Genomic DNA, 16,068 nt, shown 5'->3' with positions numbered 1-16,068 from the left:
CGGCCCAAAATTTCCGCAACACGCACCTAGGAAATTTTCTAACCACGCGGACGGTCGGACGCGGAAAAACATGGCGGACCGGCAAGAACTAGTATGGCAGAGGCTCATAAATGCAGACATTTGTATGATTCAGCTCTCAGAGATCACCGTGATCAACAAGTTGTTAATAATTCTTGGAGAGAAATAGCTCGCACTGTCGGAAAAGATGAGGACGCTGTTAAAAATGCTGAAATGCCATGTTGTAAACAGTAATTTCTACTTCTACTATGGCGTAGTGTTGGATGCATGTCGTAGAGCTCCATGCTGCCCCCTACAGTTTGGGAGAATATTGGCTCACCGCAGAGACAAGCCGCATGAACCATAAACACTGCGAGTTGTGAGGTGCGTTCCATCCGCGAGCCGCATCACCAAGCGGAAAGTGAATGCGTCAAGCATAAACCAAGCTTTAATATGTAAGCTTCTAATGTCAACATGTAATATCTTTCTTCTATAAAGCCCAATTGTACTTTTCTGGTGATCTGCATGATGACATTTTTTAATTCACTTCAATGGAAGTTTAATGAGAGCCAACATCAACAAAAATGTTTTGAGCTGCTGCCAGTAAGTCATCAGAGTCACGATGGTAACAGCAGTCCTGCAAGACACAAGCACCAATATAAAGATACACAACATCACAAACTTAAGCCTAGTTTATGCTTCTCTGTCTGCAGAACTGCAGAGACACGCAACGTCATTATGCATTGGAGCAAGGGCTCTCTGACGGGCTTACAGAGGGTGACAGAGACATGTCCATAATTTTAAACATTCGTTGAAAGTGACGGAGACCGCAAGCATGTGACTGGTTAGGACGCTGCTTCCTGTAAATTTGTGACCAGCACTGCCCTGTTAAAAAGTAAAAAGATATTTAGCAACAGACCCAGAACAGTTTGAAGAACGCATCGCGGAAAAAGTCCAACAATGTAAACTGAAGGAGTACAAAATATGGAGCAAAAACGAGGACGGAAATGATGGGAAACGTGGGTTTAGAGGTGGCGACCGCATAAAGAGGTGGAGGAGAATAAAGGACAAATTTGTCTGTATTATAAAGTCTCTGAAATATATACTGTAAACACATTAATAAATACACTATTGTGGACCAGATACATGAGTGTGGCAGGATACCACAGAAAAGTGTTACGCCCTCTGTTTTCCTGGCAGGGAATTGTTTTGCAACACTGCTGCTTGCGTAGAAGTTTGTATGTGAAAACCATTGCGACCCTCCGTGTGTGTCTCTCCGTTGCAGCGCTCACGTAGAAGTATAAGTCAGGCGTTAAGCCTAGTTTATACTTCTCTGTCTGCCGAGGTGCTGTGGCACGCAACACCATGATCTGTGGTTGCGAGGGCTTTCCAGCAGTCATGCAAGGACGAATGGTGTAGGGCCCAATTTCCTAACTATCTGTGGAATGCGACGGAGACAGCAAGCCTGTGATTGGTCAGGATACTGCTACCTTTAACTTCGTCAACACAAAACTAATAACATTAAAGGCTGCCTGATTCATTTACAGAATACATTTTGTGTAATTGTATAAAAAGAAACTAGTTTACAAAAGGCATACATGTCATTAAAAGGCTATAACGTGTTCGTATGTTAGGCAGTTACTTTACTTTTTTATTGTGACTCGAACTCTTAACCATACACCAAATAAGACACATGAGACCACCCCCTTCGTAGCAATGTATGGCAATCCTTTAAAAACATGGAAACTCCAGTGTGGCTAGTCTAAATAAGCCACTTTGTTGCCTTATATCACTTTTGTTTAGTTGATTTCACAGTAAAATGGTAATAGTTTGCTGGGTGGTCAGCTGCAAAAGAAAAGGATGTGAACTGAACTTATTTTTTAATACCTTTTGATGGAGACTGAAGACGAAGACGTCAATCAAATGGACTAGCATTCCTCAAAGTACTTTCGTATTTGCAGCAAACACGGTTTACTGCTAAGATTAACGTTTGTATATTTCATGAGGAAGACAGAGGCTGATTGTGATGGACCTAAAAGAAGAAGTTATGTGTTTATATAACTTATTTAGTATTGGTAATCCCATAGGGCTTTGAAGCATGACATCGCCTGATGTGGCGCGGCCAGGATTTTGCAATAACATAGATTTACCTGAACAGAGGTTTTGCAGGTGCAGACACTTATTTTTGCTTCACTACTAAACTTGCATTTAACAGAAGATTGTTTTTTAATGTGTTTATAATTTCAGTAAAATAACTTAAAACAACAATTAAATCATCTGTTCAAGACTACATCAATGTTTCATTAAGCCTCATCAGAAGCTGGTTCTGTAAAGTTCTCAGAATCAAAACATGTCCTTTTGGGTCTGAAAATGTTTCCTGCAGCAATAAAGGACCTCTCATAGGCAGCTTAAGTAGGCATAGTTGTGTTCAGCTTCAGTCACAAACAGCTGGGAAAGGAAAAATCCATGGAATAATCTCGGCAGGTCAGGTAGGACTCCAACTGCTTGGAGTTTTCAGCTAAACACTGTCCTGCTTAATGGTGGATAAGGAGTGCTCCTAAATCGATGTGTCACTTGGATACACCAAAGATTGCTCTTTCAGAAAATTTGATGAAACCAAGACCTGTGGAAGACAAAATCAAAAGGTTTTACAATAGAAAATCTCCTTATTGTCCCTAAGTGGGGAAATGTTGGTGCAGGAGTTATATTTACTGGTAATATAGGAGCAAAATGTGGAGTTAAGAATAGAGAAAAAAAATACAGGGCAGTATAACCCAGAAACACTTCAAAATACATCTAAATGTTACACATTAACAGAATAACACAAACTGTGCAAATTATAAAAGCAGCAGGAATGAATGGATGCAAAGAGATGATTTACTGGTTTTGTTGGGAGCAGTGGTGCATGTAAATTCTATCATTTGCTGGGAGGAAGGACCTAGGGTAACGTTCCTCCGTTCACCTAGAATGCAGCAGTCTGCCAAGGAGCTCTCCAGCTCCATGATTATGATTTCCCACCAAATGCATCACCTCAATTAAAATAGCATAGCTATATTATTTCATACTAATTAAAGCTGCAATGCCAACTTTGGAAAACAAATTGGCTTAAAACATTATTTTTGTGCCTCTTTACAATGTTTAACATAGTTGAGCTATAAATATATTGTGGGGATTGAAAAAAGAATAATTCAAATTTAACTAAGTGGTTCTTTCGCATTTGTATAAAAACCTTTGCCAATAACACCTTTTGGATTGAAAGCAACCAATGGACCATTCAGTTATTGGTCTCTCTAAACCGCCAGAGTTCTCTAGGTCCACCATTCATAACACACTTGTGTATTTAGCCCACCACTGGTGTGAGAGGTTCTTCGCTCAATATTATCAGAAAAGGAGAAACAGCTGGCTGCTACCACTTCAACTTTAGGACAAACTACCAGTCTTAAAACGAAAAACACCATTTGAAGTCATGGACTACAAAAGATGTTTGGACCTAAAAAACAATTACTGGCATTTAGCACGAGGGTTTCCGGTTCTGGCAGAAGTGTCTCAGGCAAGACGGCCGAGGGGAGGGGTGGGTATTCTATCTTATATCTTGTTCTTCAGATTTTGTTATAGCATCTTTAATTCATCAAGAAATCTATTTGCTTTTCTAATTTCATAATCTAAGCGTGAACCATTCACAAGAAGCCAAAGTGACCTCATCATTCACTTTTGTTGTCATTCATTCTGATGCATTCATGTACCAGGCATCAGTTTTTTCATTCATGCAAAAATTAAATGTGACTTTCAATAGGGATAAACAGTTATCTGCTTTATGGACAATTCAAATTAAAAGCAACTATATTTGTAAACTCTTACCAAGATTCAGGATCATTTGTCCAATATCTCCTGAACTCCACATTTCCAAGACACTTTTTTTTTTATATCTCGTTTCTTTGCATCCGGACACAATCGTTTTTAATACCGTCCATCTTTTGAGCTGCTTTTAAGCCAACACATTCTCGCACCCTAAGCGTCGAAAAATGACGCGTGTGACCAAGCGTCAAAATATGACAATCAGGGTGCCCCAGCGCGTCGGGAGAGGACGCGCTGTGCCAGAGCGTCGGTATCTGACGCCCGCTGTGAGACGGACATTTGACCGATTTGTGACCTACTTAACCTTCCCCTCACCCCCATTCTAACCTTAACCAGCTTGTGCATGTAACTGAAAATTACTGAGTTAAGGTTAGTATGGGGGTCAGGGGAAGGTTAAATCGCTAGAGGGTCGAGGTGAAATGTCCGTGTCACCTCGGTCGTCGGATACAGACGCCCGCGGTGACATGTGTCCCTGCGCTTCCTCTCCCGACACGCTGGGGCACCCTGATTGTCATTTTTGACGCTTGGTCACACGTGTCATTTTTCGATGTTTAGGGTGTGAGAATGTGTTGTTTAAGCAAGATTCGTTACCGTCTGATGTTGTTTCTGATTAGAGTTTTCAGAAGCAAACACCAATACTGAAAAACACATTTTCAAAACAACATAAGTAGAATGACTATTGAATAGTGACAATATTGCTTCAGAACTGCACCAAAATATTGTAGTTGGGGACTTTTTTTGGCTGCTCTCAGAGCTGAATGGTGATTAAAGACCAACATTAAAATCCATTACAGACCGTAGGCTTTCTGGATTCATCACCGGCATGAATTAATGGTAAGTTGTTAATTGTGTGGACAGTCATTCCAAGATCTTTAACACTCTAATCAGCTTTGGAAATGGATCTTGTTAAAAGTTAGATTCTAAATGAAAAGAGATGTTGGTTTTCTTTTAAATGGTTAGTTACATTTTCTAAAATAATTGTATGAAACATAACTTTTTGATGCAGCTGTAGCTAATATGGAGCCCAAGCCTAACCCCGGAAGAATAAAATAAGTAATACAAGTCAATGGGGCTAAAAAAGCTCTTTTCTTATCTGCTCTCTTATGCCCTGAATCACACATATGTTGTAATTTCATTTTAATGAAAAGTAGTGATGTGTGTTTCACCTACGCCTGTCATGTGCTTTGAGATTTATCAGTTTGTAAACATTTGTAATTCCTGTGATTACAAATTAGACTTCAGCACGTCGCAAAATGACACCACAGAATCTCCTCTCCCCCAGCGTCGCTGCTACTTACCACATGGGAAGATTTATGGTGGTCCTTTCGTCCTGAAGGAAGGATTCTAAGTTAGCTAAACTTAAAGCCATTTTACCTCTGCTCTTCTTCGTGTCTGGTTCATTGACATCAATTTGGTGATGCACAGTTGTAGTCCTGGACATATTTTCACACAAAAATAAAATAACTTTTGCCCCCGTTCGAAAATACGTGCTTTCTGGCATCAAAATGTGTCTTTAAAATTCACAGACATCATATTTTAAATTAATGGCGCATAAAAAACTAGATTAGAAAATAGCTTTTATAGCCCTGTGGACTTGCAATCATTTTTTCTTACTTCAGGGACCCATGGTCCAGTAGACGGGCATGACCTAGGCCACCTTTAGAGTCCATAAAAGGTTCAAAAGCTGTCGTATTTTCTCTTCTACATCTACTCATCCCTTGAGTTGACACTTTTACAGTAATATTTCTGCACTTGTTTCATCTCTTGGCTTGATGAAAGGTTTTCTTGTTTCTAGTTTATCTCTTTTTAACTATTGTAGTTGTGTAAATAAAAAAACAGACACAAACACACATTCACCTGAAAAGCACCTTCCAGGTTCCCCGTTCACCTTCTGCTTCGGTGTTTCTTTTAATCATTAGTTAAAAACTTTCAAATGATGAAACTTCAGAAAGCAACTTTAAATCACAGCATTATCCTGAAACCCTCACAGCTAAATTGTAGTCGACTGGTGATTCTTGGTGTTTTATTGTCCAATAATGTGCAGATCTCAACTTTTTAATGTGTCTGACTTTTATTGCTGGAATATCAATTTAAGAAGAGATTTTTGTATGAGTTAGATTCAGATCAAGTTTGATATTTTTCAAAGAGCATGCATTAAAATATCTAGTTAACAGCTTCTGCTACCTACTGCTTTAATTTGGCCCTCTCATGTTGAAGAGTTACAGTTATACCGTAACTAATAATAAATTGTTTCCCAGTGTTCAGATCAACCACTTGTCTTTTGCTTGTATTCTTAGTTAAACCGTATTGTCAACATGCGTTTTAGTACGAGTGTGTGTGTTTGAAGCTGAGCCACGTCCAGAGCCGAAGTCATTCTATTAACATGAACGCCAGCGGTGTGTGTTTTACAAGCTCAACTACTCTCATTAGATGAGAGGCTCTGTTGTAGCGCAGGCCGCCTCATTAATGAAGCACAGACATGTGCTGCTGCGGAGACCTACGCTCTCTCGTTAAAGCAGATACGAGCGGGTCAAACAAACTGTGTGGGAGGACTCCAGGCTGCGTACACACAGAAAACACACACACACACTCACATCCTACACACCGCGTGCTGTCCCTTTCCACCACAGTACCAGTTAGTGCAAACGCTCATACATATATGCACATGCACATTTCTTTGAAGATTCACCATCTTGAATATCAAGTGCACCTGGCCTGGTTGGGAGCAAGCACCCCGTAGCCGTCGCTTCTCTGGCCGGTCCTATCTTTCTCGTGTAGTGTCACTCCACAAATTTATGTGAGGGTGTCTGCGCCTGCTGCTGTGTGTACTTGTGTGGCGGCGACGGCCCCTCCTGGTTATAGCTACTCCATAATTAACAGTGATCAGATTTGTTTTGTGGCATAAATGGTGCATGTGTAGAACATTAGGCCTGGCAAGTCTCATTTCAGATTCAGCTCAAGGGCTCGGCAGCAGACGGGTCACGAGCTTCAGGGAGCACAATCATCAGCCTCGCTCCATATGGTCTTGCTTGCCGCATCCTCACCAGCGAGGGCCACGATTGCCAGACAAGTTCCCCTAAGAACCTAATCGTGTTCAGTAATTATCAAGACCAGCTTTTTTCTCTCTTTCACTCCCACCCTCAGACTCATCTCTGCTTCTTTTTTTCCCACTGCACCTGCGTGTTCTTTTCATTGATCTCCTCTCTTGTATGTTAGTTTTTTTAAAGCTGGTTGTGTTGATTTTATTTTCCAGGTTTTTCACAGTTTCTAATTTCTGTTCAGTGAAAATCAGGATGAGGATGGGAGAAGCTGCAAGAGGGAAAGTCAGACACTCCCACGTCAGTTAATTTCTAAATTGCTTTATGTGGCTGATGCCGAAAAACCCACTCAGTCCTCCTGCCTGCCTGGAAATTATAAATAATTGTAACAGATGCGCCAATATGGCCGGCCTCCAATAAACGAGGCCCCAGATAATTTGACCAGCCCCCTTTGACAGGCCAATTTAATAAAACATGAACAAAATCTTCCTCACTAATAATTTATCATCCCCTCTCCTCCCATTTGGTTAAAGTTGATTACCCTGGCAGTTAACAAGGTCACGCCCAGATGCCAGGTTTCTGATAATGCAATCAGGACTTGTTGGGGGGGGGGTATAGGTAAGTGATGACATCTTGCGTGTTTTTCTTCGCGACCTGGCCTCAAGTTTAGCACATTCATAAACACTGCTGTTTGTCAGAAACTTTTGATTTGTTGTGTAGAAGTGTTGTTGATGGCAGCTGGCCTTTAAAAAAATATATCTCACTTTTTTGCAATCGAGCGTTTAAGAAAAGTCATGAAAATATGCAGGTGAAGAGGTGAGGACATGTAAATGTCACAATATAAATCTTTGATAATCAAACCTACCTATCTCTGGATAAACCTGCTAAAGGTAGAACAACTGTACACACACACACACACACACACACACACACACACACACACACACACACACACACACACACACACACCATTAAAATATCCATCAAATAAATTAATTTAGCACTTTTTCATAAAAGCAGATTGTAGAACTTTATGTTGTTGTTTTTTTTGCAGTGAGATATAAGTATCATGAAACAATAAAAAAGAACAAACAATATTCAACTCCATCAAACTTACCACCACCACCACAACTCCTACACACTGACTCACGGTTTGGCACAAACTCCGAAGGTCTACAATTTTTTGGGTTCATCTGACAATGGCAGCTAAACTAAGAACATGTACCAACTAAAAATATATTTTTACAGTGTGTTCCAGTTACTTTACAGGCTCATTCTGTACTGTTGTGTTTGGTCTGTAAAGATGTGTGGACATGTTCTTTAGACAGTTTAATGTAGCATCACGATAAATGTAATACTCCTTCCATTCACTTCAAAAAGCTCAAAACTTTATTTTTTCTTATTGAAGAAAAACCTTTTGTTGTCTAAACTAATGTCTGGATTTTAAACAACTATACATACTAAACTTAGCCTGGCCTGCCAGACTTCCTCTGTGCAGAATCAGAGGAGGAGTATGGAAGGCTACACTATACTATACTTACAGGGACAAGAAAGTATGATCACATCACTCCTGTTCTGGATAATCTTCATTGGCTACCTGTTAAGTTCAGGATTGATTTTAAGATAATGATGCTGGGTTTTAAATGTCCTGACTCCCCCACATCTGTGCGACTTTACTCAGTCCTGTGTCCCATTTAGGACGCTGCGATCAGCTGACCTCTATCTGACCTCCATCTGCTAGCGACACGCAGATCACGGTTGAAAATTAAAGGTGCTAGAGCCTTCTCTGTGATGGCTCCTGTCCTGTGGAACAGCTTGCCCCTTTAGGTTAAGACAGCTGAAACCATGGCCCCTTTTAAAATACGAGGTTGCAGGCTTTTCTTACTCATTTTATCTTTTTATCTGTGATCTTTTATTGTTGTTTTATCATTTTATAATTTTTATGTATTTTGTCTTATCTGCCAGTGATTTTAGCCTAATGATTTTGTTGGCTCTTTTATTGTTGTTAAAGCTTTTACTTTTACTGCCTATGTGCAGCACTTTGGGGAAATGGATGTTGCCATTTAAATGTGCTTTATAAATACATTTTGACTTGACTTGAACTACTTGCATAAAGAACCTAAGCTTCCTCCCTTTCTAGTTGGTTCATGGGTCCACAGAAAAACGAAAATAAATAAATTAATGCAAGTCAACGGGGCTAAAAGAACTATTTTCTGATCCGCTTTGCCTTATGCTGTGAGTCGCACATATGTTGTACTTCAATTTGAAAGAAAATTAATGAAGTGTGTTTCAACCACACCAGACACATATTTTCACACAAAACCTAACATACCGTAAGCCTAACATCCTCCTGTTCAAAAGGGAGCTCTTGGCATCAAAATGGGTCTTTAAAATTCAGACATCATATGTGAAATCCATGGCACATAACGTGTGAAATTAGAAAGTAGTGTTTTCAGCCCCAATGACTTGCATTTATTTTTTGTACTTCCGGGGACCCAGGAAGGCTCCCTATAGAAATCACAACTTTTAACTCTTTCAAGTCTGAAAGAAAGAAAGAAAACAATCTTTTATACCGCCCCTCAAGATAAAAATCACAAGGCGCTTCACAAAATATAAAAAATTAATAAACAATATTTAAATATAAAAAATACTTTAAAACTATTAAAGATATGTTTAAAATGAGAGAAAAAATTGTGATAAAAATAATAATGTGAGGAAAGGGAAAGAGAAATTGAATAGGAAAGAGGGAAATCATTGGATCCTGAGGAAGGCGGAATAGGTGGGGAGAGCAGATAAGGAGAGGGTGGTGATGAAGGTCACTCAAAAGCCAGCCTGAACAGGTGAGTTTCAGCTGCTTTTTAAAGGAGACCACTGAGTCCACTGATCTCAGGCTCAGGGGGAGAGAGTTCCAGAGTCTGGGGGCCACAGCAGCAAATGATCTGTCACCTTTGGTCTTTAGCCTGGTGCGCTGCACAACCAGTAGGCTTTGATCACTGGACCTCAGGGACCTGCTGGGGGTGTAGGGACTAAGAAGATCACCAATGTAAGGTGGTGCTTGTCCATGTAAGGCCCTATAGACCAGAACCAGGAACTTGAAATAAACCCTGAAGTTGACTGGCCGCCAGTGAAGCTGGAGTAGAAGCGGGGTGATGTGGGTGTGTTTGGAGGACTTGGTCAGAAGCCGAGCACAGGCATTCTGAACCACCTGTAGACGGTTCAGGGAGGTTCTGCTCAGACACGTGAAAAGAGAGTTACAGTAGTCTAAGCGTGAGGAGATGAAGGTGTGGATAACTGTCTCAAGTTCAGAGCGAGACAGAATGGGACTCCGCTTTGCAATGTTCCTGGGATGGAAGAAGGAAGAGCGAACAAGAGAACTGACATGAGAATCCAGGGTGAGAGCTGGGTCAAAGGTCACACCAAGATTCCTGATGGAGGTTTTGGTGTGAGAAGCAAGCTGACCAAGAGAGTCTGATGTTTGGAACCAGCTTGTCTGCACCAAAATTAAACACAAAAACATGCTTTTTTTCCCTTTTTTTTTCTTTTCCTGTAAATTCAGAACACCTTGCAGCTTTTTTTAAGGTTCAGAACATACTTTCATAGGATATAGGAATGCAAAATGTACCCAAAACATTAACCATAATGATGAAGTGTCAAGGTTTACCAACATTTCTATTAAGTTCAAGGCTGCCTACCTCAGCAGAAGATTGTTGATGGCATTTAAAGGGAATTTCCAACACGTTTAGAATTGTTTTCAATGGTTAGAAATGTCCCTACGTGTCACCGGACCTTGCCGTTATTTCACTCTGTTTTTGAACAAAAAGGTCTTTTCAAACTTTCTATATTTACTTTCTCTATTTACTCTAGGGCAGGGGTGTCAAACTCAAACTCACACGGGGCCGAAATGAAACTCTGGGACGGAGTCGAGGGCCAAACTTAATATTTTTTGAAAAGTGACGGCAAATTTGCACATTTTCTTTATCAACATATATGCAATTTTGAACCTTTAAATTTGGAAACAAACATATTTCTGCATTAACACTGAATGTGGAATAACCAAATGACACACGAGCAAGTCAGTTTTAAATAAAAGGCATCAGTGGTATTCATTACTTGTGGTATAATCAGCATTTTTAAAATTTTTTAAATCTTTAAATCTTTTAAATCTTTTATCACGTGCCAACAACAAAATAAAAATATCATTTTATCTTAAATGAAAATGCAACATCTCACCTGTTAACTTTCATGTTTTGGAGCAGAAAAAGAGCATAAAACCAACATATTTAAAGCTCAGTTTGCTCCACTGGTTTACTGTGATGCTCACCTGTTCCAGCCAGATACCTGCATCATGGGGTTGATCTGAGCTGAGGAGGAGACTCCTGTTGTTTTGTTCATCTTCATCATAATAATGACAACATTAGATGACAACAGGTGCTCACATAGGTTTGTGCTGATGAACATGTCTGAGCAGCTTGACCACGTTGTTGTGTGTCGGGGAGGAAACACAACGACAGCAGCCACAGAGCCGTGCTGGTTTGAGCGTGTCACTGTTCTCTGGAGTTATATCAGCTCTGTCTGGACGTTAGTTGGAAAACTTTCTCTTTCAGTCGTGAACACATTACTGAGTGGCTAGAATCTCCGTTTCTGGGCTTCAACGTCAGAAAACAGCTGAGTGAACTCGGCGCTGAGTGAGAGGAGTGTAGTTTGTCCGAGACAGCGGAGCTGCAGACACCGGCAGCAGGCGCTGGAAAAAACACAAAGGAGGGGGCACGTCGGCTCCACGCTGACGCCGCTAAGCATCATGGGAGTTGAAGTCTTTGCGGTAAAATCGGCCAGCGGGCCAGTTTTAATATATTTTTGATATTTATCTCGCGGGCCACATAAAAATGCTCCACGGGCCTTTAGTCTGACATATGTGTTCTAGGGGTTAGAGGTTGGCCTACCTGGCCTGTTAGACTCGCCCTCTGTCTATTCTGCAGAGGGGACTAGTCTGGATACTCAAAGGCAGAGTACCATGAGGGGCGGGACTAGCCTCCTCAAAAATAATCAATCAGAAAAAAGGCGGAAGTGACGACTGTATATTGCGACGCTATAGTTTTTTTTTTTTTTTTGCTGTAGTCTAAGATGTCGTCTGGCAGCAGCACAAACATCTTTCTTTAGAAGGAGGCTTAACGTTTCTTCTTGTTGTGGTTTTAAAGACATGTCCAAGTCATTTAGAACACGGAAAAGAGCCGCAGCGGACGCCGCCTCTGATGCCATCTTTGTTGTTTATGAGAAACTGAGTGCCGTGGTGTGTGATGTACGCTGCTCAGCACTGATTGGCTTGGTTAGAATTCTCAGGGGTTGGGTTTAATTGAGTGGGAGAGTTTCCAGACCCTTTGCTTCCCATAAGAACGCATTAGCAGGATGGCTAGGCTAAGGTTGGCCTTCAGTGACATTTAGCTGTGACCAATTAGACAAAAAAAAGTAGATTGTGACATTCCAGGTGAGACAAAGTAGTGAAGTTAACGGGTTTTAACATAATTAAGGCACTTTGTGGCTAAACTGAAACACATGATTTGCATGAAATTCACATGAATATTGCAATGTATGCACTTTCTACATGTGGAAGATATTTGGCAGTACCAGTTCATCATGATTCCAGCTGAAAAATGTTTCCACCTTTTTGTCTTCAACTGTTTTTTCTCTTGAGACACTGGCCTTAAACTTCAGCAAACATAAACAAAAACTCATTGTTCTCACACACTTTTTGCCTGTTTTATAATTTTAAGCTTGTTTTTGTTTTTGTTTTTGTACTAGATTCTACAATCCAGTCTTAAAGCATTCACAGCTTACCTGTTAGTGCAACATTTACTGTGGAGATGTGATGCTACAGATATTTCCGCTTTGTGCACCTGTTAGCCTGTCAAATTCTAATCTTTTTCATATTAATTAACACACACGTGCCGTGTCTGGGTTTTTGGTGACAGGCGGTGTGTAAAGAGCGTGTTGATGCTGCAGCTCAGAGGTCAATCCCTCATTCTGACCAGGCCTCCACCCAGGGCTCACATCCCAGGCCAGAGGACAGGACTTTCTCTCGCAGCAGTGTCAGAAGACAGCAGGTAGGTCAATGCACTACTCACAATTATACCAAGGACAAGCACGTGGGTGAGCAGCATGGACGCCCGCATTTATCCATTAGTGATTTGCTACGATTAGATCAAAGCCATTGAGGAAGACTATAAAGAAAAACAGTCTGTTGAGAATCATGTGATTCATCAGAGCCTGCTTCTGCCAACCTTTATCCTGAACTTTCCAACACACGGATGCCCCTCCTACTGTGACCAGGCCGGCGTGTGCTGCTGGTTTCACGCATGCCTTGGGCTCAGACACCATCTAATTTACTGCTTCAGCGGCACATTATGAACAAGAAAGAAGCTTTTGATCTTCTCAGTATCCCTCTCATAAGTTTGGCAGGACAGGTTTCTAGATGGCCTCACTCAGTCTGAAGATGGCCTTAAGATATGGTGTTTGATTCATAATGATGTCCTCATTATATCTTTTAATGAAGCACCTCTGTACCTGTAGTTTATACACAGGTTGTAAGCACTCTGTCACACTATGTAAATACAGAATAAATACTATCATTGTGGGTTTATGTTCCATCCTTTCCTAGAAGTTCTGTTTTGTTTTGTCTTTTCTGCACCTGATACAACGGTTAGCCAACCTGTCAGATTATAATGCAATTTTTGCAATTTACATTTAGTAAACTTGTTAAAAAAAATAACAAAATTAACAGTGCTTTGGGGGGTTGTAGAACCCTACAAAGGTGCTATACAAAATACAAGCCATTTACTGTTTTGATCTTGGAAAAACACTATCCCGAAATCTTGATTTAAACAGTTTTTCCCACTTTTCTGACTTTTTTGTTTTACCAGTGACCAGTGGGTGTATAGACAGAATTTGCAATATTAAAGACAATAGATTAAAACATGAAATGAGGCAGACTGGTTTGCTTTCTATGGAGAGGGCTGTTTCATTCTTTGTGAAATGTAATTTAGCTAAAATCTGGAAAATGTTATCTATTTGCTGTTTAAATCATAAATCAACATATGTTACCTGACTTTTGTCAAATTTCACCACTAACTTGTCATTTAATTTTATTTTATTTAAGAAACTCTGTCCAAGTGGTTCACAACTGGGTTTGATAGCTCAGCGTAGAGTGAAGCCTCTGCAATTTTAACATTCTGACTTTTGGTTTTCTCACCCTTAGATCAACCAATTGTTGATCAGCTTTTGTTTTAAACTTTGGAAAATGTTTGTGTCTACTCTGATGTGCGTGCCTACGATGCATATTTTACTTGTATACTTGAACAAGTTCTTTAAAGGGACGTTTCGGACTTTTGAATTTTTATGCTCGCGATTGCCCCCTCAGGCCAAAAGCACAATGGCAGCTTCAATAGAAGGCTCGTGCACGAGGCGCGCATGCTGTACGTGCACACTCCTTAACGAAAATAACAGCTGAGACAGTCCTGTGTGTGTGTGTGTGTGTGTGTGTGTGTGTGTGTGTGTGTGTGTGTGTGTGTGTGTGTGTGTGTGTGTGTGTGTGTGTGTGTGTGTGTGTGTGTGTGTGTGTGTGTGTGTGTGTGTGGCCCACAGGACAGAAGAACACAGCAAATTAATAAAAATAATGTCCCTCTGTCTCTGCAGCTGCACTTTCTCATCGGCTGGCCAAACGTGCAGTGTGTGTGTGTGTGTGTGTGTGTGTGTGTGTGTGTGTGTGTGTGGCCCAGAGGATAGAGGACAGGAGAACACGCAGCTAATTAATTAAATAATTTGGTTCTGTACCTTTCTCTTCAGCACAGCTGACAAAGGTTTATGATGGGTCAGTCCTCCTGCATGCTCAGATCATTCCCTTCCCTTGCTTGAAAGATTGTTCCAAAATGAAAGTTGAACCCACATCTTTTCTATCCGTGAATTCAATGCCGTTCGGTGAGTCTCAAATAAAAATTTGGGTGTCTTACTATAAAAAAATATACCATTGATGTAAAAAAGAAACTCCAAATAACAAACTTTATTCATACCCGAAATTGAAACCAGGTCTCCTACATGAGGGTCAGACATCTTACAAGGTGAGCTAAAGCGCCAGTGACGTTCTTTGTATCTGTAACGTTTATATCCTTGATGACAGCTGAAACAATGTCAATCCAAAGAACGGTTCGGAGCGAAAATGGCTATTTTGTTGCTAATTTGCAGGAAATATCTAGAAGAAAGTAGCTAAGGGTCCTCAGAAATGTAGCTAGGTTCATCACTAGGCGTTAGGAACAGCGACAAAGTCGCTGAGTTGGCACTACCTCCCTCTCTGCTGCTAAAGCTACTGATAGCAAATGCTACGGGCTATGCCTGAGCGTGAACGCGCATGAAGCAGCCTGCTTGACCCGAGCATCTCTCTTTTTCTGAGATTTTACAGAAAAACAGGCAATCACAGTAAAAATGCCAGGGCTCATTCTACAGGACCAGGGCATTGCAGGAGAATGTATGAAGAAGACATTTATTATTTCTATGCATGTTTTGACTGTCAAACTTCCATAATGTCCCTTTAAGTGCTCAAGTCTCAAACACCCAAATGATGGGAATTAGACAGACCGTTCCTCTTCTCTTCCCTGATCCCTCACTAAATAAGATCTCTGCTCTAGCATGCATCTAAACTCAGACTAAGGCCTTTGTCCGTATTTCTGTCTTACTGTATCGCCTACCTACCTCTCCATATGCATCTCTCTCCTGTTTGCAGAGCCATTTCAGGGTTCTGTGCACTGGGCAGGTCATGACCAGCAACCAGCTGCTGAGCTGAGTTAGAGAGCCTGCACATCATTCCCCCCCCCCCCCCCCCCCAGGCCTGCCTTGTGGGTCACCAACATTGTCACAACATAGCTCTTCTAACAAAAGGCATTTGTGTCTGCAGCAGGCAGACGTTCGGTTGAACCAGAAAGAACATCTTGCACCACGTCTCGGCCATTTGTCAGCATTGCTTGTCTTGTTCTTGCGAACCTGCAGAGATTGCCTGTCAGCTCATTATTAAGCTCAAAACATATTCAGTCAAATAGATTATTTTTACTAAAATCCCTTAAAAGTTGATTCCGTGTAAGAGAAACTTTCTAATTGGTCATCTCGTCTCTTTTAAGTTTAGATTTGGATTTCCCTT

The 16,068-nt window shown here is 40.9% G+C and overlaps 1 protein-coding gene across 1 annotated transcript in view; it reads left to right on the top strand.

The window, feature by feature from the left end:
• Nucleotides 1-16,068, top strand: part of cntln (centlein, centrosomal protein) — a 127,378-nt gene that overhangs the window by 24,057 nt on the left and 87,253 nt on the right. Inside the window, exon 10 of the mRNA XM_015965167.2 lies at nucleotides 12,857-12,988. Coding sequence (XP_015820653.1) covers nucleotides 12,857-12,988 — 132 coding nt within the window. The remainder of the gene's footprint in view (nucleotides 1-12,856; nucleotides 12,989-16,068) is intronic.

This window comes from Nothobranchius furzeri, chromosome 4 (assembly GCF_043380555.1).
Source record: "Nothobranchius furzeri strain GRZ-AD chromosome 4, NfurGRZ-RIMD1, whole genome shotgun sequence".
NCBI classification, from domain to species: Eukaryota; Metazoa; Chordata; class Actinopteri; order Cyprinodontiformes; family Nothobranchiidae; genus Nothobranchius; species Nothobranchius furzeri.
The sequence above is the reverse complement of the archived record's forward strand: the minus strand, read 5'-3'. Positions and strand labels throughout refer to the sequence as shown.